At 46.8% G+C, this 23,094-nt stretch overlaps 1 protein-coding gene across 3 annotated transcripts in view; it reads right to left on the bottom strand.

Annotated features, from left to right (window-relative positions):
- The window catches only part of ift56 (intraflagellar transport 56), a 67,080-nt gene that overhangs the window by 23,800 nt on the left and 20,186 nt on the right, over positions 1-23,094 (bottom strand). For all 3 annotated transcript variants that reach the window (XM_072492044.1, XM_072492043.1, XM_072492045.1), the window contains exons 8-14: positions 21,415-21,489; positions 18,171-18,273; positions 16,042-16,097; positions 9,688-9,741; positions 7,732-7,795; positions 6,521-6,609; positions 193-276 (exon numbers count right to left, since the gene is read on the bottom strand). In XM_072492044.1, the coding sequence (XP_072348145.1) occupies positions 193-276; positions 6,521-6,609; positions 7,732-7,795; positions 9,688-9,741; positions 16,042-16,097; positions 18,171-18,273; positions 21,415-21,489 (525 nt within the window). The remainder of the gene's footprint in view (positions 1-192; positions 277-6,520; positions 6,610-7,731; positions 7,796-9,687; positions 9,742-16,041; positions 16,098-18,170; positions 18,274-21,414; positions 21,490-23,094) is intronic.

The following is a 23,094-nucleotide window of genomic DNA, read 5'->3' as shown; positions in this document are numbered from 1 at the left end:
AGATGATGTGTACACTCAGTTTTGTGTTGCCCTGAACCAATAAAACCCAGAGGGATGCCCTTTTTCCTCCTGTTAGCACTGAGATTACCTCTAAAATGGTCAGTACATTTAAAATGTTTTCATTATGTCCATCAACCCAAAGAGGTCCTAAGTGCCTAAATATGATGTTGTAGCTGAATTGCCTGAACTTACCTCCTCAGCCTCTTTGAAGTTGCCAACAGCTGCTTTTGCCTGTGCGTAGTTGAAGTTAAAAAGGTCATCATTATAGAAGTAACTCTGCTTAAAAAAACAAGGGAAGAGAGTGGTCAGATCCTAGTCACTTGCTATAACACCTTACGCGAAGTGAACCTGGCTTCATGTTCACAGAAAACGTGCCATGGAAATCAGGTGGATGAAGGGGTCAGAACTCCTTCCCGTACGGCAATACATTCCGCAGTGAAATTTCGGAATCTTTTATCTTTCATCTTCCATGTTTTCCCCCACCCGCACTAGGTGTTGTTCTCCCACGACTCCATTTCAGTTCCACAATATGTGTTCAAGTATTGCTTAAAAAAAAAAAGAGACATGCTGTCAAAGATTTTCAGGTTTGACTCTTCAGGATATCTCGCGAACCTGTCCTGGTAGGTGCAGGATGAAAAACTTTGACAGCATGAGGGCAGCATGGTGGCGCAGTGGATTAGCACTGTGGCCTCACGGCGCCGAGGTCCCAGGTTCGATTCCGGCTCTGGGTCACCGTCCATGTGGAGTTTGCACATTCTCCCCGTATTTGCGTGGATTTCGCCCCCACAACCCAAAAGAAAATGTGCAAGCTAGGTGGATTAGCCACGCTAAATTGCCCCTTAATTGGAAAAAAATGAATTGGCTCCTCTAAATTTATATTAAAAAAAAAACTTCGACAGCATGTCTCTTTCCCCAGCAGTACTCAAGCTCAGTACGACTGAGCGGCTATTTAATATGTGCATGGTTGGTCAGTGGCGATCTCCCCTTTCCCCACCTGCTAGGTGGCGGAGGAGGAGCTTCTCCTTTTACTGTGCTAAACCTGTGGTCGATCACTCAGTTCCACTCTGTGCAAGCAGGCCAACAGGCTGCAGGATCCACGTGGAAGGGCGTGTCTGGTGGTGGCTGCTTCATCGAAGATGCTCATCATCCATTGTGCGGTAAAATTCAGCGCATGGGTCTCAGACTTTGTAAATTTCATTTATGTACTGGGGGTGAAGTGAATAAATGCCTCATTCAGTAGACAGCAGTCCAAGGTACACATCCCATGAAGATTTTTTTTAAAAAGTCTCCTTTTTTCCATTTTATAAAATAGTATACATATAAAATGCAAATATTTACAGCCAGCAAAGATTTAAAAAGTATATTTTTAAAAAATAATAATTTCCAATTAAGGGACAATTTAGCGTGGCCAATCCACCTACCCTGCACATTTTGGGCTGTGGGGGGAGGGAAGAGCCATGAGCCAGATTGTTCAAACTCCACACGGACAGTAACCCGGGGCCGGGATCGAACCTGGGACCTCAGCGTCATGAGGCAGCAGTGCTAACCACTGTGCCACCATGCCTCTCATCAAATAGGGATTTTTGAGAGAAGTTGGTGTTCATTAAGGTGAGGGGCAGCAGAGTTGGGAAATGGAACACTTTCTCACTTCTGACTCTCAGCGTCAAGCATTTTCAAGGGAGGCACATGTGGTAACCTGACAGGGCCGGGTTTTGAGCCCGATTAAATTGGATATTTGAAATTAAAGAATTGGGCATTTTAAATCAAACTGCAGTCAAACCTCAGGCAGGCTGTTGGGAATTCAGAATTGGCCAAAGTCAAATACACAGCCGACAGACAAACTGCCAAAACATGTCTGGACCTGCCCCGTCAATTGCCCATCAGGAGATCATTGCACTCTATTGATATGTACTGGTCTATTGTCAGTAGCCCAGATCGAGCCAAACTCTCAGGCGCCCAGAGTTCCTGCCGTGACGTTATATGGCAACAGGTTACGTGCAAGCAACACCACCTGAAATGGACACCTGGGGGCGGGCCCTGGTGTCCTGTCAAGCGGACATCAAGAAAACCACTGGCTCCTGTTAGGGTGGAGATCAACCTCTCCATCCCGTGCCCTGGTGTGGCGGGGGGACCTGCTGGAATTCTTAACACTTGAAAAGGTCAAATTTGAACTGTGGTGAAGGATGGAGGGGTTCTACAATTCATGGGCGTTATTCATTATTCACTTTCGAGAATTGGATCACATCGAACATTAGGGGGGGGTTGGGGGCTGGGAGAGTTAGGGAGGGGGACTGTATGTGTTAATGGTGACTATGGATGATTCCTAATTCCTTTTTGTCATTTGTTTATGTTAACATGCGGGCAGTTGTTTGGGGGTTTGGTGGGAGGATGGGATTGTTGTTATTGATATGGGGATTGACATTACATTCGTTACTGATTATTGTTTATTGTTGGGTGTAAATTTGGGAGAAAATGTGAAAAAGGAGAATGAAAGAATATTTAAAAAAAAGAAAACCACTGGGTGTTGGGACCCCCCTCCCGAGACCTCATTAGCCGGAGCCAGAGTAGTTTCTAGAAAGTCAGGGAGGGAGGGGGAATAAAAGTAGACGCCCAAGGCACACCAGCAGCAAAGACTCCTTACAGAGGCAATCAAGACATCTGACCAAAGGTGGAAGGAAGCAGCATGCGAGACCTACCTTCGCAAGATGGACCCGGGAGACTCAGAATCGGATCCACGGCTCAACTGAAATTTTCAACGAATCTTGGGACTCTTTAGTAAATGTTATTGGGTTAATTTAAGGGTAAACATTGTTGTTAAATAAAGTTGGTTTGATTTTATACTTGCATTGTCCTTTGTTCTCCTCGCTAATAAAGACACCAGGGTAAAACGTTTGATTAAAGTACCGGTCGAAGTATCTGAGATTTTACAGATACAATACACAGCCTGGTTAGGAAAAGAGCAAAGCTCGCTCAACTCTGTTGCAACAATAATACCACTGTTCCAATCTCAGTTCTTTTGGTACACAAGGCTGACATTTCCATTACCCAGGTCTAAAATCCAGAGAATCCCGACAGTGCAGAAGGAGACTATTTGGCTCATCGAGTCTGCAACAACCCTTTGAAAGAGCACCCTACCGAGCACCCTCTCCCCTCCATCCCCATAACCCCACCTAACCTGCACATCTTTGGACTTTGGACCGGGTGGCAAGGTAGCACAGTGGTTAGAACTGCTGCCGCATGGTGCTGAGGTCCTGGGTTCGATCTCACCTCCGGGTCATTATCCATGTGGAGTTTGCACATTCTTCCCGTGTCTGCGTGGATTTTGCCCCCACAATTAAAAAAAAAAAAAAAAAAGATGTGCAGGGTAGGTGGACTGGCCACGCTAAATGATCCCTTAATTGGAAAAAAAGGATTAAAAAGAGATGTTTACCGTAACTGATTGCACTCAGCCCGCCAGGGAGATTGGGAGACGGTCCGATCTTTGTGAATCAGCTTTGACCTTCTCCACCAGATTTGTATAATTCAACCTCCAGAGTTTCCCCAGTCCCTTACTATCTGGCATACTGAAAATGACTTCCAGCTAGCCGGAACGTCACTCCCCTAAGCCCCTCTTCTCTGCTTCGGCACACCAACCACAACTCTTTCTTATATTTATCTTATAGCAAGAGAAGGCCCCAAAATGCTGCAAGATCCCCATAATGTTAACCCATTGATGCCTCCAGATCCCTCATATAATAGTACGTCGTCGGTGTACAGCGGGACCCCGTGTTCCACCCCTCCTCTAGCTATTCCTCCACATGTATTCAAAGACCTTAAGGCCGTTGCTAATGGCTCTATTGTTGGCGCAAAGGGGACATCGGACATCCCTGCCTGGTACCCTGGTAAAGGCAAAAGCGTCGGAGGTCACTTTGTTAGTGCAAACACTGGCAAATGGGGCTGTGTACAACAGCTGCTCAAAGTAGACTCAAAGATCTTTCTTTATTTTTTAGAACTATTTAACTGTTAATTGGAAAACTGTTTTTGTTCTCCTGGATGTCAACGTGGTTACTCCTGTGTAATAATAACGATTGTTTTAATATAAAAGATCCCTAGTTGTCAGTGGATTCACTCCTGGAATGAAGTGTCCTATCCTCACAATTTACAAATTGAAAAATTGCTGGGGTCTTGTCCGGTTTCCTAATATAAATTGGGGTCTGGTCTGCAATAATCACCGGTTTGCCCCGGGGAGGTTAGATGGAGGGTTCGGGAGGTGGCAGAGAGCAGGGATCGAGAGGATGGGTGATATGTTTATAGAAGGGAGCTTTCTCAGCTTGAGGGAACTGGAGGTGAAATTTGAACTGACGGGAGGGAATGAATTTAGGTACCTGCAGGCGCGGGACTTCCTACACAGACAGGTCTCAACCTTCACGCTCCTACCACCAAGGAGAGGGTAGTTTCCAGAGTGTGCGTGGGAGAAAGGAGGGTTTCGGACATTTATCAGGAGTTTACGGGGTCAGAGGAAACGCAGACCGAGGAGCTGAAACACAAATGGGCAGAGGAGTTAGGAGGAGAATTGGAGGACGGTCTGGGCGGGTGCGTTGATCAGATTCAACGCGTTCACAACATGTGCCAGGCTTGTATAATTGATACAATTTAAGGTCGTTCACCAGGCTCACATGACAGAGGCCCGGATGAGCAGGTTCTTTGGGGTAGCAAGGTGTGTGGGAGGACAAGCGAACCATGTTCATATGTTCTGGACATGCCCGAAGCGTAAGGGATTCTGGCAGGGGTTTGTGGACGTCATGTCCAAAGTGTTGAAAACAAGGGTGGCGCCGAGTCCACAGGTGGTGATTTTCGGGGTGTCTGAAGATCCGGGAATCCAAGAAGAGAAAGAGGCAGACGTTCTGGCCTTTGCCTCTCTGGTAGCCCGGAGACAGATATTATTGACATGGAGGGACTCAAAAGCCCCCGAAGTCGGAGACCTGGCTAACTGACATGGCTAGCTTTCTCGGTCTGAAGAAAATCAAGTTTGCCTTGAGAGGGTCAATGTTAGGGTTCGCCCGGAGGTGGCAGCCGTTCGTCGACTTCTTTGGGAAAATTAACCATCAGCTGAAGCGGGGGGGTAGCTTCCTGTGGTAAAGAATTCCACAAGTTCACAACTCTCTGAGAGAAGTTCTTCCTCATCTCAGTCCTGAATGGCTTTTCCCTTATTCTTAGGCTGTGGCCCCCAATTCTGGACGTCCCCAACATCGGGAACATTCTTCTCGCATCTAGCTTGTCCAGTTCCATTAGAATTTCATATGTTTCTATGAGGTCTCCTCTCATTCTTCTAAACTCCAGTGAGTACAAGCCCAGTCGATCCAGTCTTTCTTCATATGTCAGTCCTGCCATCCCGGGAATTAGTCTGGTGAACCTTCGCTGGACACCCTCAATGTCCTTCCTCAAACTAGGAGACCAAAACTGCACACGATACTCAAGGTGTGGCCTCATCATGGCCCTGTATAACTGCAGCAAGGCAGCCCTACTCCTATACTCTAATCCTCTCGCTATGAAGGCCAGCAAGCCATTAGCTTTCCTCACTGCCTGCTGAACCTGCAGGACAACCTTCAGCGACTGTTTCACCATGACACCCAGGTCTCGTTGCACTTCCCCTTTTCCTGAACAGTCACCATTCAGAGAATAATCTGCCTTCCTGCTTTTGCCACCAAAGTGGTCAACCTCACACCAATCCAACATAATCTTGGTAGTGGTGAACTTTCCTCTTGAGCTGCTGGCAGTGATTTGATAGGAGAGTGGCGTTCTGTGCCGCAGGCCTCAGCCAAGGTTCAGTAGGAAGCACTCTTGCCGCTAAGTTAGAAGGTTGTGAATTCAAGTCCAATTCCAGGACTTGAGCACAAAAGACACTCCAGTGCAATGCTGAGGGAGTGCTGCACTGCAGTGTCATCCGGGCGAGTCATTAAATCAACATCCCGCCTGTTCTCGGTGATGGAACTAAGAGATCCTGTGATATCACTTTGAAGAATAGCTGGAGTGTTATCCCTGACGTCCTGGCCAATATTGATCCCACAAGCAACTTAACGAAAATAGTTTATTGGATCATTCATTATCAGATTGCCATTTGTGGGAGCTCACCGTGCACACATTGGCTGCTGTGTTTTATATATTACAATAGGGTCTACGCTTAAACTGGCTGTAAAGAGCTTTGGCGTGTCATGTGATCACCGAAGGTGCTATAGAAAAGCAACTCCTTTCTTTCTATTCATTTCAAGCAGATAGTTCAGAGTCAACCATGCTAATGGCAATCCAACAGCATCATGGTCACTTCCGCTAGTTTAAAAATAAATCAAATTCTCAAGCTATCATTTGTATTTCCATGCTCTGGATTATTAGCCCAGGCTGCTGGATTACTAATCCAGTACAATAATCGCAACACAAGCATACCCCCAGGTCACTTGTCTAAAATCTCACATGTGCAGCGACCACTCTGAGGGGACGAGAACCTGGACGTTCAAGGAAATAGAACAAAATAAAAGCTACTGACCTTGACAGAGTTTAGGTAGATCAAAACATCTTCAAACTGCTTCAGTAGAAAAAAACAGGAGGCCATACACTGTCGCCCAGGGATGGTATCTGAAAATAAGATAGGAGCGTTACACCGAGATGAAAAGAATATGATTGGAAATTAAACCTTGGCTCTTTTGCTGGGACCTTGTATGTGAGGTCCATTTGCAAATCGTAATACAATGCCTGAGGCACAGACCACAGGGCAAGTTTTTTTTTAAAGTTAGTTTTTCTGCTTTAAAATCTCCACAAGGTCACAATCGAATCCTTATCTGAGGATGGGCGAGCGTACTGGTTTCAGCTCTCTGGTAACCGTTCAAATGATTTGTAGGGGACATGGTGGCACAGTGGTTGGCACTGCTGCCTCACAGTACCAACAACCCAAGTTCGACCCTGGACCCGGGCCACTGTCCGTGTGGAGTTTGCACCTTCACGTCCGCAACTCAAAAGATTTTTTTTTAAATTTCCAATTAAGGGTCAATTTTGTGTGGCCAATCCACTTACGGATGCAGGAATCTGAAAAAGCCACACAATCTAATTTAACATTTTTTAAAAAGTAGCCAAATCTCTACCCCCCCCCCCCCCCAATTAATGGGGAAATTTAGCGCGGCCAATCCACCTACCCTGCGCATCATTGGGCTTGTGGGGGTGAGACCCACGCAGACATGGGAAGAAAGTGCAAACTCCAGACAGACAGTGACCCGGGGTGGGGAACGAACCCAAGTACTCGACGCAGTGAGGCAGCAGTGCTAGCTACTGCGCCACCATGCTGCCCTAACACTGCACAATCTCATCTGTGGAGAGAGAACAAAGCTAACGTTGAGTCTGGATGAGTCTTTGTCAAATCTGACCATTATACGGTGGGAACATATTTCCTCCAAATAATGGCAAAATTTTTCGAAGACAAAGCTATGCTTGAGACAGTGAAATTTCACAATGTTTTCTTATTACTTACACAGTACTTTTTGCCATCCCTGTGTTTAGATTGTTACTGCACTAAACCACAAGTTATAGTCTTACTGATCTCCAATTTCCATTTGCCAATAAAGGGAGGCAAGGGGGTTTGCCTTCCATTTTAACCAATAAAGGAGGTTGCACCTCTGGCTTTTTCAAGCCACACAGCACTCATTACAATCAAACAGAGCTTTCGATTTTAAGCCGGTCACACATTAGCTGGGCTCAAATACATACCACATTCACTGGCAGAGCCTCCGACTAGCTGGAAATACTGCTGCGCAATCTTCAGGTGCTCCCTCTGTGAAAAGTCAAAGAAACACGCTGAGCTGTGAGCATTTCTGTGCACTGCTTATCAACTGGCTTTTGTCAAACACAGCACCAAGTCAGCTTTCCTTTAAAGCTTTGTGATGCTGAATACAGTTGGCAACATAAACACCGATCAGTGTCCTTGTAGGTTTTAGATCAACTCGCGGCCTCGGTGGGAGGGTAAAAATCAGCCAAAAGGCCTGTTTCGATGCTGTAAACATCTATGACTCTACTCCTCATAAGATCTTTATTTATTCATGGGATGTGGGTGAAGCTGGCCGGGCCAATTGCTAGGCCATTTGAAAATGAAATGAAAAAATGAAAATCGCTTATTGTCACAAGTAGGCTTCAAATGAAGTTACTGTGAAAAGCCCCTAGTCGCCACATTCCGGCGCCTGTTCGGGGAGACTGTTATGGGTTACATTTCAGAGGGCAGTTAAGAGTCAACCACATTGCTGTGGATCTGGAGTCACATGAAGGCCTAAAAGGACATTAGTGGGTTTTTAATGACAATCTACAATGACTTTTAGGTCCAGATTGTTACTCAATTCAGATTTCACCATCTTGGTGGGATTCGAATATGGGTCCCCAGGGCATTACCCTGGGTCTTTAGATTACCCGTCCAGTGAAAATACCACTACACCAAGGCTTCAGTCCTTGGTCAGCAGCACTCATTTGACAGTCAATCAGAGAAAATCTCGCAAGTGGAGAGAAAGATTAACTGTGCAGCATCCTCAGAATGTTACAAAGTGCTTTACAGCCAACGCATTGCGCAGCAAGTGCATTCTCTGTTGTAATGTCGGCAAACTGGAGCGTGAAACAGTAAGATCCTACAACCAGCAAGCTGAGATGAGCCAGCTATCCATTTCTGCGGTATTAGTTAACAGAACTGTGCTGACCAGAACACCCAGAGACTGTTTTGCCATGGAATATTTTACAGTTATCTGGACACAAAGACACAGCTTTGATTTAATGCCTCATCCAATTGACAGCAACTGCTGCATTCTCAGTTTTTGCACTGAAGCATCAGTTTAAATTACAGACTCAAGTCTTAAAGCAGAGCTGGCACCCATGACCTTCTCAAAAACAAGAATGTTCATAATTATACAGGAAGTGTGGTGTGCCAATGGTGTAGTGAAGGCCAACTGTGTAGTAGTGTGTGAGGTATTTGTAAACATCGTGCCGATTCCCAGTGCTGTTATTTCCTAACAGAATTGCCGAGGCTGAAAGGAGAGTATTACTAATGAACTGGCAAAAGCTCAAAACTGTGGTATTAATTCATTATGTGACAGTCCTATTTGGAGGCACAGTCACAGATGGACAACAAAGAAATACAAAGGAACAGAAGGCAACACAGCAGCACACACACTCATGATATTGGAGAGTATATTATTGTCCATGAAGTGGGAAATCCGACAGCCGTTACGAAGACGTTGGCTGGTGCAGGAGTGCATGATCCGTACGGATTTTTTTTTCTTCTTTTCGTTAAATTTAGAATACCCAATTTGTTTTTTCCCTATTAAGGGGCAATTTAGCGTGGCCAATTCACCTATCCTGCACATCTTTGGGTTGTGGGGGTGAGAGCCATGGGGAGAATGTGCAAACTCCACACGGACAGTGATCCAGGGCCGGGATCGAACCCGCGACCTTCGCACCGTGAAGCAGCAGTGCTGACCGCTGTGCCACCGTGCTGATCGGTACTGATGACCCATACAGGTTCGCATCAAGATTTTCCCCAAAGGCAAATTCACAATTCCAGCCTCTCCTCAGTTCAGAAATCAAAGCCTGAGAATTAATGAATGTAATCCCATGTCCCTTGTACAATACACTGGAGCACTAGACCCTCCCCCTCCACCAATATAGTTTGTAACGCATTCAACTCACCGAACCATGTTCCTGTCCAAGAGCTGCATTCACCACCCCTTTCAGGATATATTCCTAATAAGGGAGAAGAAAGACAAAGCTGTGTACAACATGGCCCATTAATTTAGAGGCCCGCATTAATGTCCAAACATCGTGGCCCAGAGGGAAGAGGAGCAGCTTCCCTTCACACTACTCACACATTATTGAAACAGATGTACTTTAACAACGCGCACACACACACATACATAGCATCCATGCCATGACCCTGTAACAAAGGAGCCATCAAAACATCCAAGAGATTTTCTGCTGTGTGATTTCAGGAAATATTGTGGAGAAGATAATGCTTAAAGACCCTAATATCTCCAGACGTGGCTTGATGTCAAATTTTGATTTAGAATGGTCCACTGAAATTCCTTCGGATGTTTTATTATATTTAAGCCTCAATAGAAGTACAAACAGTCGTTGATAAAAATCTGATCTCTGGAGGCACCTTTAGCTCACTTGCTAAAAGTGAGCCTTTAGCTCACTTGCAACCTCTGGTGGCATTGAGATGGTTCTGCAGCAGTGCGATACTGGCTGGGAAATTATGGTTCTGTTAGCCACTAGCCCAATGTGGTTATTTGTATTTCTCATAAGTAAAATAGGAGTAATAGGCACTGCCATTTGACATATGATCTCAATACTCATATTCACGCACTATTTGTGTGCGTGTGAACCTTGATCACATTGCGTGAATTATCCACATTGGTTGAAAGAGCTGGAACTCTGCACCTTAGTGAAGCACAAACATGGAAATGTTTTGATTGAGGTTCTCAAAAAATGATGAAGAATGTGTTTGTGGTGACAGCCTGTTGTAATTAGGAAGGTTTGGGAGGAGCCGGGTCATAGTTTTCATTTTCATTCTCAATTTAGCGTAGCCAATCCCTGTACGTCTTTGGGTTGTGGGGGTGAGACCCACGTAGACACCGGGAGAATGTACAAACTCCACATGGACAGTAACCCAGGGCCGGGATCGAACCTGGGTCCTCAGCGCCATGATGCAGCAGTGCTAACCACTGCGCCATCGTGCCACTCTAGAATTTTCTAGCTTTTTAATGTTTTTTTTTTTTGCCTCACCCAAGAGGTAACGTGGTTTTTGGGTGGGAGTGCAGAGTGATACACAAGATATCACAAAAGTATGGAACACATTGAATGGACCAGAGAGTTTATTCCCGCCGTCATTGTTCGTATGAGTCACCCTTTCACCTCCATAACTTGGTGCATCTCTGCCACAGCCTCATCCCTTCTGCCACAGAAACCCTTGTTTATTTGTTACTTCTGGACCAACCGAGTGCTCTCCTGGCTAGCCTCCCACTTCCTGCCCTCCATAATAAGTACCCAAATCTTTTTTTTCCCAATTAAAGGGCAATTTAGTGCGGCTAATCCACCTAACCTGCACATCTTTGGGTTGTGGGGGTGAGATCCATGCAAACACAGGGAAAATGTGCAAGCTCCACACGGACAGTGTCCCGGGGCTGGGATCAAACCCGGGTCCTCAGCGCCGTGAGGCATCAGTGCTAACCACTGTGTCACAATGCTGCCCCGCCCTCCATAATTGTGAACTCATTCAAAACTGTGCTGCCCTTATCCCAACTCGAACCAAATCTCCTACACCTAGCCAACACGTGCACACAGAACTACAGTGGTTCCCAGTCCAGCAAAGCCTCAACTTTAAAATTCTCATTTTCAAAATCCTCCATCGTCTTGCCCCATCCTATATTTGTAACTTCCGCCTGCTCTACAATTTCCCAGAGTTCTCTGCCCTCCTCCAATTCTGGCCTCTTGTACATCCCCAATTTTCATCACACTGTGTCTTCCGCTGCCCAGGTCCCAAGCTCTGAAATTCCTGCCATAAACCGGTCTGACTCTCTTCCCTCCTCCAAATCTTGCCTTAGAATCTACTCTTGGACTAAACTTTTACCTAGCCCCCAATGGCTTAGTGACAAATTTTGTCTAATAATAATTCAGCTGTGAAGTGACTTGGGGATGTCTCACTGCGTTTTATAAATTTTGAGTACCCAATTATTTTTTTTCCAATTAAGGGGCGATTTAGCGTGGCCAATCCACCTACCCTGCACATCTTTTGGGTTATGGGGGTGAGACACACGCAGACACGAGGAGAACGTGCAAACTCCACACGGACAGTTATCCGGGGCTGGGATTCGAATCCGGGTCGTCAGCGCCGTAGACAGCAATGCTAACCACTGTGCCACCGTGCTGCCCTTTGTTTCACTATGTTAAAGGCACTACATAAATGCAAGTTGTTGCTGATTATGGAATTATAGTAACACAGCAAATAGGAGTAGGTCATTCGAGCTGGCTTCGCCACTCAATATGACCATGGTTAATTGTCCATCTCAACAGCCTGCTGTATCACTCTCCCCGTACCCCGTACACGGAGTCTGGAAATTTATCTCCTTCTTAATTATATTCAGTGACTTGGCCTCCACAACGCTCTGGAGTAGAGAATTCCACAGGTTCACCACCCTCTGAGTGAAGAAATGTCTCCTCACCTCAGACTTCAAACGGCCTACCCCGTATCCTGAGGCTGTGACCCCTTATTCTAGATCGCCCCTAAAGCCATGGGAAACACCATCTCTGCATCCAGTCTGCCCAGCCCTGTCAGAATATTATACGTTTCAATTAGATCCCCTCTCATTCGCCTCGATTCCAGTGAATACAGGCCCAGTTGACACAATCTCCCCTCACACAACAATCCTGGCATCCCATTATGCTCGATGTTTTAAGTAAATTTACATGTGAAGTATATTTAGCTGTACTGAGAGAGCATGCGTGAGGCATTGTTATTACTGTGGTAGCTAACAAATGCTAACAAATGTATTCATGTAACATTTCTCTATCTGCTACCTTGGCAAAAATGGTAACCTCCTGAACAAGAGCATTAAATAACAGACAAATGAAATGTTACACAAAAGCATAATGAATTTAATCAAGTGTGTCTACAGTTAATTTCTAAATTAAAGGCTACACCTACTACACATGTTGAGCAGAGAAAATGGTGAGAAGCTAGGAACTGTGGAGGAGCAGAAAGATTTGGGGGTGGAAAGATTACTGGGGGAACCCGTGTCCTTTCAATAGTGTAAAGTCAGTATCAAGAGCTTTTTTTACAGGCTGCAATGGGTGGAATTTCATAAAGTTAGAAAAGACAAAGCCCACCTAAAACTGAAACGTCTATTCCCTTTCGTTACTGTCCTTAATCAGTGTTTATTTTGAAAAGGAACAATTGTGCACAGAGTGTGTGGCAATTTGGAAAGAAAACAAGTGGTTTACTTTGAATGGACTGTTTTTGCTTTGTTTGGTGTCAAACAGAAGCACAAACCATTCTGAAATACAGGGACAATTTTGCTCCAGTTCCCTCTTTTTAAGATACCACAGCAGAAGTGGGGAGGCATTTGGAAGTTTCACTGAAGTCCTCCGTGTACAGCCACAGCACTTTTACAAACACTTAATCATGACATATATAATCATAAATAAGGGCGGCATGGTGGCAGAGTGGTTAGCACTGCTGCCTCACGGCGCTGAGGACCCGGGTTCGATCCCGACCCCAGGTCACTGTCCGTGTGGAGTTTGCACATTCTCCCAGTGTCTGGGTGGATCTCACTCCCACAACCCAAAAGATGTGCAGGGTAGGTGGATTGGCCGCGTTAAATTGTCCCTAAATTGGAAAAAATTTATTGGGTACTACAAGTTTATGTAAAAAATCCAAAATATGCACAGGATTAGCTGAACAAATGTGTAAATTGGTTAAACAATTGTTCCAGAAACCTCAGCACTTCGAACCGTCCAGTCGCGAACCATCAGCATTTGCCCACAAATGTCGCCATCATGCAAGTCACTCGCTGGCTATACTGAACAAAGATGTAGAAGATCTGCATACCTTTTTTTTTTTTTAAATACAATTTTATTGAGGTATGTTTGCATATAAAACAATGACATTGTATAGTACCGTACAAAAGGAAAAGCAAGTAACACATAGTGCAGACCACGACTCCATCCTCGCAAGGACCGGCTTAAACCACCTCCTACTCTACACTACCCTAGCCCCCCCCCGCTGATGATTAATTCTACCCCCCACCCCCCCCGAGCTCCTCTTCCCACTTGAGCTTCAGATCCTCAGTCTGTGTATCCTCTGCTCCCATTCGTTCTTTTAAATATCTGAGACTCTATCCTCACCTACCTCTCCCCTAGAAACTACCCTGTCCTGCCTCCCCTTTGGCGGGAGGCATGGGAAGGACGGCACCAGTCTGCGCACAAAATCCCGCACCTGTAAGTATCTAAAGTTATTCCCTCCCGCCAGCCCAAACCTCCTCCAACGCCCTCATGCTCGGAAGCTCCCTTCAAGGAACAGATCACCCACCCTCACAATCCCCGCCCTCCGCCACAGTCAACACCCACCGTCCATGTTCCCCGGGGCAAATCGGTGATTGCCGCATATTGGGGTCCACACCGATGCTCTCACTTCCCCTATATGCCTCCTCCACTGGCCCCAGATCCGCTACCACTATAGGGCTGGTGGAGTACTGCGCCGGCGGGAGCGGCAGGGGCGCCGTAACCAGGGCTGCCAAACTGGTGCTCCTGCACAAAGCAGCCTCCACGCGCTCCCAAACGGACCCCGTGCCCACCATCCATTTCCTTATCATCGCTATGTTGGCCGCCCAGCAGTAGTTGCTAAAGTTCGGCAACGCCAGCCCCCCCTCCCCGCTGTTCCTTTCGAGCATCACCTTCCTCACCCGCGGGGACTTCCCTGCACAGACAAATCCCAGGATAATTTTATTCAGCCTCTTAAAGAAGGACCTCAAGATGAAAATGGGGAGACACTGAAATATGAACAAGAGTCTCGGGAGAATTGTCATCTTAACAGTCTGCACCAGCCCTTTCCAGTCCCTTGAAGCTCTCAGAGCAATTGCCAGCGGCTCTATGGCCAGCACGAACAGCAGTGGAGAGAGAGGGCAACCCTGTCTTGTCCCGCGGTGCAGTCTGAAGTAATCTGACATCGTCCTGTTCATCCTTACACGAGCCTCTGGGGCCTGACATAACAGCCTTACCTAGTCAATGAACCCCTTCCCGAACCAAAACCTTCCCAGCACCTCCCACAGATAGTCCCACTCGACCCGGTCAAATGCCTTTCCCGCATCCATAGCTACCACTATCTCTGCCTCCCTGCTCATCGGGGGCATCATGATCACATTAAGCAGCCTTCTTAGATTGGCCGCCAGTTGCCTACCCTTTACGAACCCAGTTTGGTCCTCCGCAATTACATCCGGTACACTGTCCTCAATTCTAGTCGCCAAGATCTTGGCCAGTAACTTAGCATCTGCGTTGATCAAAGAGATCGGCCTGTAAGACCCGCAAGCCTCCGGGTCTTTATCCCGTTTCAGAATAAGCAAAATAGTGGCCTGCGACATCGTCGGGGGTAGGACCCCTCGATCTCTTGCCTTGTTGAAAACCCTGACCAGCACCGGCCCCACTATCTCGGCAAACTTTTTGTAAAACCCCACTGGACACCCATCCAGCCCCGGGGCTTTCCCCGACTGCATGACCTTCAGGCCCCCCAATACCTCTTCGATCCTAACCAGGGTCCCCAGTCCGTCAACCAACCCCCTACCTACTCTTGGGAAGGTCAGTCCGTCCAGGAATCGCCTCATCCCCTCTGGTCCCCTGGGGGGTTCCGAAGTGTGCAGCTTACTATAAAAGTCCCTAAACACCTTGTTCAGCCCTACCGGGTCCCCCACCAGATTTCCCTCCCCATCCGCTATCCTTCCTATCTCCCTAGCCGCTTCTCTCTTCCTTAGTTGTTGCGCGAGCATTCTGCTGGCCTTCTCTTCATGCTCATATATCGCGCCTTTTGCCTTTCTAAGCAGCTCTACCGCCTTGCCTGTGGTCAGCGCCTCAAACTCGGCCTGCAGCCTCTGTCGTTTCCTGAGTAACTCTGGCCTCGGGGACTCCGCGTCGCTCCTGTCCGTCCGTAAAATTTCCGGAACCAGTCGGTCCGTTTCTGCCCTGTCTGTCCTGTCCCTATGAGCCCGGATTGAGATCAGCTCCCCTCTCACCACTGCCTTCAGTGCCTCCCAGAGCACCGCTGCTGAGACTTCTCCGGTATCATTTACCTGCAGGAAATTCTGCATGCATTTCCTGAGTCTCTCACACATCGCCTCGTCCGCAAGCAATCCAACTTCCAGCCTCCATTGTGGGCGCTGAAAGCTATCCTTACAAATCCGTAGATCTACCCAGTGGGGAGCATGGTCCGATATGGTAATTGCCAAATTTTCTGGCCCCACCATCCCGGCCAGCAAGTTGCTACGAAGATCTGCATACCTGAGGAGTTGTTGGCTCCAGGTCCTTGATAAGGTTATAGGCCTCCTGCACATCATCTGTAACAAGATATCGGAGTGTTAGCAAAGCAAGGTGGTCACAGATAAACAGAAAAAAAACAAGAAGGGGGGAATAAAAGCAGAGAACACTTGACAGCCACAGCGCTGGTCAGCTCACAGGGGAAATCCAGGTTATCTGTTGGGGGCCCAACTTTGGAACAGGTTATATTTTCCCCAGACTTCACATATCTGGCCAAATGTTGACCCCAGGCTGTGACTCACAGCGTTCCACAGGGATCAGTTCTGGGACCTTTGTTGTTCATAGTGTATATAAATAATTTGAAAGAAAATGTAGCTGGTCTGATGAGTAAGTTCGCAGACGACACAAAAATTGGTGGAGTTGTGGATAGTGAAGAGGATTGTCAGAGGATACAGCAGGATATAAACTGGTTGGAGTCTTGGCGGAGAAATGGCACATGGAGTTTAATCCAGACAAGTGTGAGGTAATGCACAAGGTCCAATGCATGTAGGAATTACACAGTAAATGGGAGAACTCTTGCGAGTATTGACAGGCAGAGAGATCTGGGTGTGCATGTCCACCGATCACTGAAAGTGGCAACGCATGTGGATAAGGTGGTTAAGAAGGCATACGGCATGCTGGCCTTCATCGGTCGGGCCACTGAATATAAAAATTGGCAAGTCATGTTGCAGCTGTACAGGACGTTAGTTAGGCCCCATTTGGAATATTGTGTACAATTCTGGTCGCCACACTACCATAAGGATGTGGCTGCTTTGCAGCGGGTACAGAAGCGGTTTACTCGGATGTTGCCTGGTGTGGAGGACATTAGCTATGAGGAGAGGTTAGATAAATTCGGTCTGTTCTCACTGGAACGACGGAGGTTGAGAGGTGACCTGATAGAAGTCTACAAGATTATGAGGGGCATGGACAGAGTGGATAGTCAGATGCTCTTTCCTAGGGTAGGAGAGTCGAGTACTAGGGACATAGGTTTAAAGTGCGTAGGGAAAAGTTGTGCGTAGGGAAAAGAACAGATGCGCGAGGCACGTTTTTACACAGAGGGTGGTAAATATATGGACCGCGCTGCCTGGGGAGGTGGTGGGAGCAGGTACGATAGCGGCATTTACGGGGCATCTAGACAAATTTTTTTTTTTTTAAATAAAAAATTTAGAGTACCCAATTCATTTTTTCCAATTAAGGGGCAATTTAGCGTGGCCAATCCACCAGCCTGCACATCTTTGGGTTGTGGAGGCTAAACCCACGCAAACACGGGGAGAATGTACAAACTCCACACAGACAGTGACCCAGAGCCAGGATCTAACCTGGGACCTCAGAGCCGTGAGGCTGCAGGGCTAACCCACTGCGCCACCGTGCTGCCCTCTATCCAGACAAATTCACGAATAGGGTGGGAATGGAAGGATATGGACTCTGTAAGTGCATACGGTTTTAGTTTAGGCAAGTACCATGATCGGCGTAGGCTGGGAGGGCCGAAGGGCCTGTTCCTGTGCTGTATTGTTCTTTGATTGGTGCATCATATCAAACAGCAGATCCTTTCATCTGTTCGCAACAGGCAAACTTCTGACCGTACCCAACTAGCCCATGTTTGCAAAACTCAAAACAGTGTCCAACATTAAATGTGATTCCGCGATTGGACAACATGTGCTGAACAATCTTGACTGTGCTACGAATCACCCTGAAAACCAACTTAAGGTTGTCAGTCAGGCGTGCAGTGTGGCTCAGGCCACAGCCTAGCACATGCTAGAAGCTTCACATGTCGACACACAGGGTCCGGTCCTTCACAAACCAGAGTCAACCTGTCTGGTTCAAATTTGAACAAAATTGGGCAGTTAACTATTCCGTGCTGCATTCTCTCTGGCAACACCTCCACCAATCAGACTCGACATTATAAAATAATCAGCACTCTCTTCTCATGCAGTATAAATTGTTGTTCCATCTTTACTGTTAGAAATTTCTTACAAACTAGCCCGATGAGTACTAAACGGATAGCTGGTCTCTTTTTTTCAACAATTCTCAGGTTCTGTACTACCAATCGACTAATTTAAATCTATAGCAGCGACAGAGTGTTTGCTACCTTCATCATGCGGCACTGTACCTACCTTGCCGAAGGTAATAAATGACTAGGTTGAGCCTGGCTTCAGGGATGACATCAATAAGCGGTGGGAGGACCTGCAGAGAGCCCTCCCCGCCCCGGAACACCACCTGAAGAAGTCAGAGAGGGAAAACACAGTGGCGTGACATTCAACACACTGATTGCACCAGAATTAAGGAGCAATGTCAAACCAAATGTTTAATCTAGTTTTATTTTAAACTTGCAATAAAAACAGAGGTCTCAGGTTCGATCCCGGCTCTGGGTCATTGTCCGTGTGGAGTTTGCACATTCTCCCCGTGTTTGCGTGGGTTTCGCCCCCACAACCCCAAAGATGTGCAGGCTAGGTGGAGAGTGAGGAAAAGGTTGCATTGATATTTCTGCTTGTATTAATTTTATGATGTTAACTTTGAGCTGTTTAGTGAGTTACTGTTGGAAAGGGAGTGGGAATTGAGACTTATTGCACAGACCCGTTAGCTGATAAATGATTCAGCAGCAACAACTGGGCGACATGGTAGCACAGTGATTAGCACTGTTTCTTCACACCTCCAGGGTCCCAGGTTCAATTCCCCGCTGGGTCACTGTCTGTGCAGAGTCTGCACCTTCTCCCTGTGTCTGCATGGATTTCCTCCGGGTGCCCCACTTTCCTCCCACAAGTCCTGAAAGATGTGCTTATTAGGTGAATTGGACATTCTGAATTCTCCTTCTGTGCACCCGAACAGGCGCCGGAGTGTGGCAACTGGGGGCCTTTCACAGTAACTTTATTACAGTGTTAATTTAAAAAAAAATTTTTTTAAAAATGTTTTTATTAAGAATTTTTCAACAAAATATTCAACCATTCTTCTAATCCTTGCCCGATGCCAGCTCTGAAACCCCCCGTCCATCCTTCCTGGGACAAACCGATAGTTATCCCTGATCGGGGACCACACCGAGGCTCCCATCGCTCCCCTATGTTGTCTCCACTGCCCCCAGGTCTTTAGCGTTGCCGCCACCACCGGGCTCGTGGTGTACCTTGTCGGCGAAAGCGGCAGCGGTGCCGTCACCAGCGCCCCCAGGCTCGTTCCTTTGCAGGACGCCATCTCCAACCTCTTCCACGCCGCCCCCTCTCCCTCCATCACCCACTTACGGATCATCGCCACGTTGGCTGCCCAGTAGTAGACACCCAGATTCGGCAACGCCAACCCTCCTCTATCTCTGCTACGCACCAGGAACCCCCTCCTTACCCTCGGGGTCTTGCTCGTCCACGCAAATCCCATAATGCTCCTGCTTACCCTCTTAAAGGCGGCCTTGGTAATCACAATTGGGAGGCATTGGAATACAAAAAGAAACCTCGGGGGAACCACCATTTTAATCGACTGTACCCTGCCCGTCAGCGAGAGTGGCAACATGTCCCACCTTTTAAAGTCCTCCTCCATCTGTTCCACCAGCCGCGTCAAATTAAGTTTGTGCAGTGCCCCCCAGCTCCTAGCTACCTGAATCCCCAAGTATCGAAAGCTCCTTTCCGCCCTCCTCAATGGTAGGTCGTCTATCCATCTTCCCTGATCCCCCGGATGCACCACAAAGAGCTCACTCTTTCCCACATTGAGCTTATAGCCTGAGAAGCCCCCAAACATTACAGTGTTAATTAAGTTGATCTTTTCTCGACATCCTAGCTATGAACTGTAACGTTACATTCTGCCGTCTCTCCTTCCTTCCCTATGTAGGGTATGTGTTGTCTGTATAGCATGCAAGAAACAATACTTTTCACTGTATACTAATACATGTGACAATAATAAATCAAATCAAAATAATGTAAGCCTACTTGTGACAATAAAGATTATTATATTCTACCAGGCTGCTTTTGTTGAGGGCAGGCACACTGGGACCTTCTATTCCTATGTATCTTTCACTTTTACAGGGGAACACAAGATAGAGGAAATAGTTCAGTCTGTGAAATGGCCTCCCAGGATATGCTTTGGTATTCGATTCAAGAAGCCACATTTTGGCCGATTCTTGAACGGCCAATCTCTCGGTAACGGTCTCCAGTTGAATGATTTGATAAACACTTCAATCGAGGTGAAGCAATGGCAAGGTTTGGGGACTTGTACTTGCTATTGATCCGGGAGCAGCGAAAGGAATGAGGTAATCCTATGAGACAGACAAATTCTCACATAGCAGGGTTGAAACAAAAAGACTAAAAGAACGGGTGTCAGGAGAGATACAGAAGAGCCAGAGAGGGCCTTGAAATTCTTTGAGCTCAAACATGTCATGCCTTTGAATTCTCTGGTGAATTCAAAGTGCATGCATGTTAAATTATTCGCAATAGTAGTTGCATTTTTCATTGTGATGAGTGCCAATAAGTACTTTTGAGCCCTACTATTTTGAGGAATACCCATTCTTTAACTTTTGAGATAAAAATATAAAATGCTGGAAATAGTCAGTAGATCAGGCAGCATCTATGGAGGAATTAAAGCAGAACTAACTTCTCAGGTGTAACAGTAACCCGACCAGTCCTCAACTTATATTCTGAAACCAAATGAGACCCCAACAATTTTTAAATTGTAAACTGTGAGGAAAAGATACTTCGTTGGAGGTGTGATTCCACTGACATCGAGGGATCTTTTATATTAAAATAAACAGGATTCTAATCCCGTGCGGTGTGGTTGATTTTTAGTGTCCTCACAGCAATAAATGTTGCCTTATAGAATTCCTGCAGTGCAGAAAGGGGCCATCGAGTCTGCACCGACCCTCTGAAAGAATACTTCATTCAAGCTCACTCCCCTGCCCTATTCCATTAACCCCTTAATCTAACCTACACATCTTTTTTGGACATTAAGGGGTAATTTAGTTTGGCCAATCGACCCAACATGCACAACTTTGGGCTGCGGGAGGAAACCGGAGTACCCGGAGTAGACACACGCAGACACGGGGGAAAAGTGCAAACTCCACACAGACAGTGACCCAATTGAACCCACGTTCCAAGCGCTGTGAGGCAGAAGTGCTAACCACTATGCCAACGTGCCACCCCCATCTCCAGGGCAAAAGTCCAAAGATGTGCAGGTTAGATGGATTGACCATGATAAATTGCCCCCAAGTGTCCAAAAGATTAGGTGGGGTTACAGAGATAGGGTGGGGGAGTGGGCCTTGGTAGGGTGCTTGTTCAGAGGGTCGGTGTAGACTTGATGGGCCGAATGGCCTCCTTCTGCACTGTAGGGAGTCTAAGTAAATATTTTTAAACGGTCAATAAACGTGCAGGGAGATGTTTACATACATACCAGGTTGTGTTTAATGAGCTCCTTCGCAAAATCAAACACAGGAGATGCAATGTCCATCAGGTTTTTCAGCTCTGCCTGGGGAAGAAAAACAAAAGGTGCTTATTTTCTTAAAAGCTTTCAGAGCTGAAATCTATCACAAATTTTACAAAAACAAAAACACTGTGGTTAACACTGCTGCCTCACTGGGCCAGGGACTCGGGTTCAATTCCAGCCTTGGGTCACTGTCTGTGTGGAGTTTGCACGTTCTCCCCGTGTCTGTGTGGGTTCCTCCAGGTGCTCCGGTTTCCTCCCACAGTCCAAAGATGTGCAGATTGGGTGGATTGGCCATGCTAGATTGCCCCTTAATTGTTCAAAGGGGATGGATGGGTTAGGTTGGCAGGCTGTTGGTATGGGCAGGAAGAGGGCTTGGGTTGAGTACTCATTCTGCACTGTAGGGATTCTACGATTCTACGTACCAGGCAACTTATTTGGCTGTGTCATTCCTTTTTTAAAAATTAATTTAGAGTGCCCAATTCTTTTTTTTTCCCAATTAAGGGGCAATTTAGCGCGGACAATTCACCCACCTTGCACATCTTTGGGTTGTGGGGTGAGACCCACGCAGACAAGGGGAGAATGTGCAAACTCCACAAAGACAGTGAGCCGGGGCGGGGATGGAAGCCAGGTCCTTGGCGCTGTGAGGCAGCAGTGCTAACCACTGCTCTACCATGTGTAGCTACTTTTGTAATGGTAGATAAACATGGCAATCAATTTGCACACAGCAAGATCCAACAAAAACAGCAGTATGATAACGATCAGATAATCTGTCTTTAGGTGTTGAATGAGGGACAGATATTGGTTGGACAATGGGGAGAATCCTGATGCTCTTCTTCAAATCGTCCCATCGAATCTTTTACTTCCTCCTGAGAAAGCAGACAAGACTCAGTTTAGTTTCCCATCCAAAAGACAGCACCATCGACAGTGTCGGGCTCCCTCAGTGCTGCACTGCAGTCAGAGTGTGTGCGCATGTTTCTGACTCAAGTGTCGCCGCTGAGTCATGGTGGACATCTGGGTGTGAAAGCAATGGCTCTTTGTTACCTCCAGGCCTGATTCTGCGTCCCTGATTTACCACCCACATCCACCCTCTGTAAACCTGAGGTAACCCAAAACTTGGCTGCCCATGTTCTAACTCGTACCAAATCCCATTCCTCTGTCACCTCTGTGCTCAGTGACATTAAGCGATTTTGAAATTTCCCTAAACTTCTCTAGTTCACTTTCCTCTTTCAAGACATCCTTAAAACTTACCTCTTTGACCAAGCTTTTTAAAAAAAAAATGTATTTTATTACGAACATGCATCAAAACAGGTTACAGCGAATAAACACCCCGGGAAGCATACTTCCCAACAATCAACTATACAGTCTGTACAGATTTTCCCCCTCCCTCCACAGCCCCTCAAACACAGTTACAAACATCCCCCACCTTTCCTCAAGCCCCCCTGAAGAGCCCCTTAACTCGTACTTTATCTTCTCTAATCGCAGGAAATCGTACAGGTCACCCAACCAAACCACTACCCCCGGTGGCGATGCCGACCGCCACTCTAGTAAAATTTGCCACCGTGCAATCAGAGAGGCAAAGGCCAAGACATCGGCCTTCCCCGTCTCCAGGAGCTCCGGCTTCTCCGAAACCCCAAATATTGCCACCAA

This window comes from Scyliorhinus torazame, chromosome 29, assembly GCF_047496885.1.
Source record: "Scyliorhinus torazame isolate Kashiwa2021f chromosome 29, sScyTor2.1, whole genome shotgun sequence".
NCBI lineage: Eukaryota > Metazoa > Chordata > Chondrichthyes > Carcharhiniformes > Scyliorhinidae > Scyliorhinus > Scyliorhinus torazame.
The sequence above is the reverse complement of the archived record's forward strand: the minus strand, read 5'-3'. Positions and strand labels throughout refer to the sequence as shown.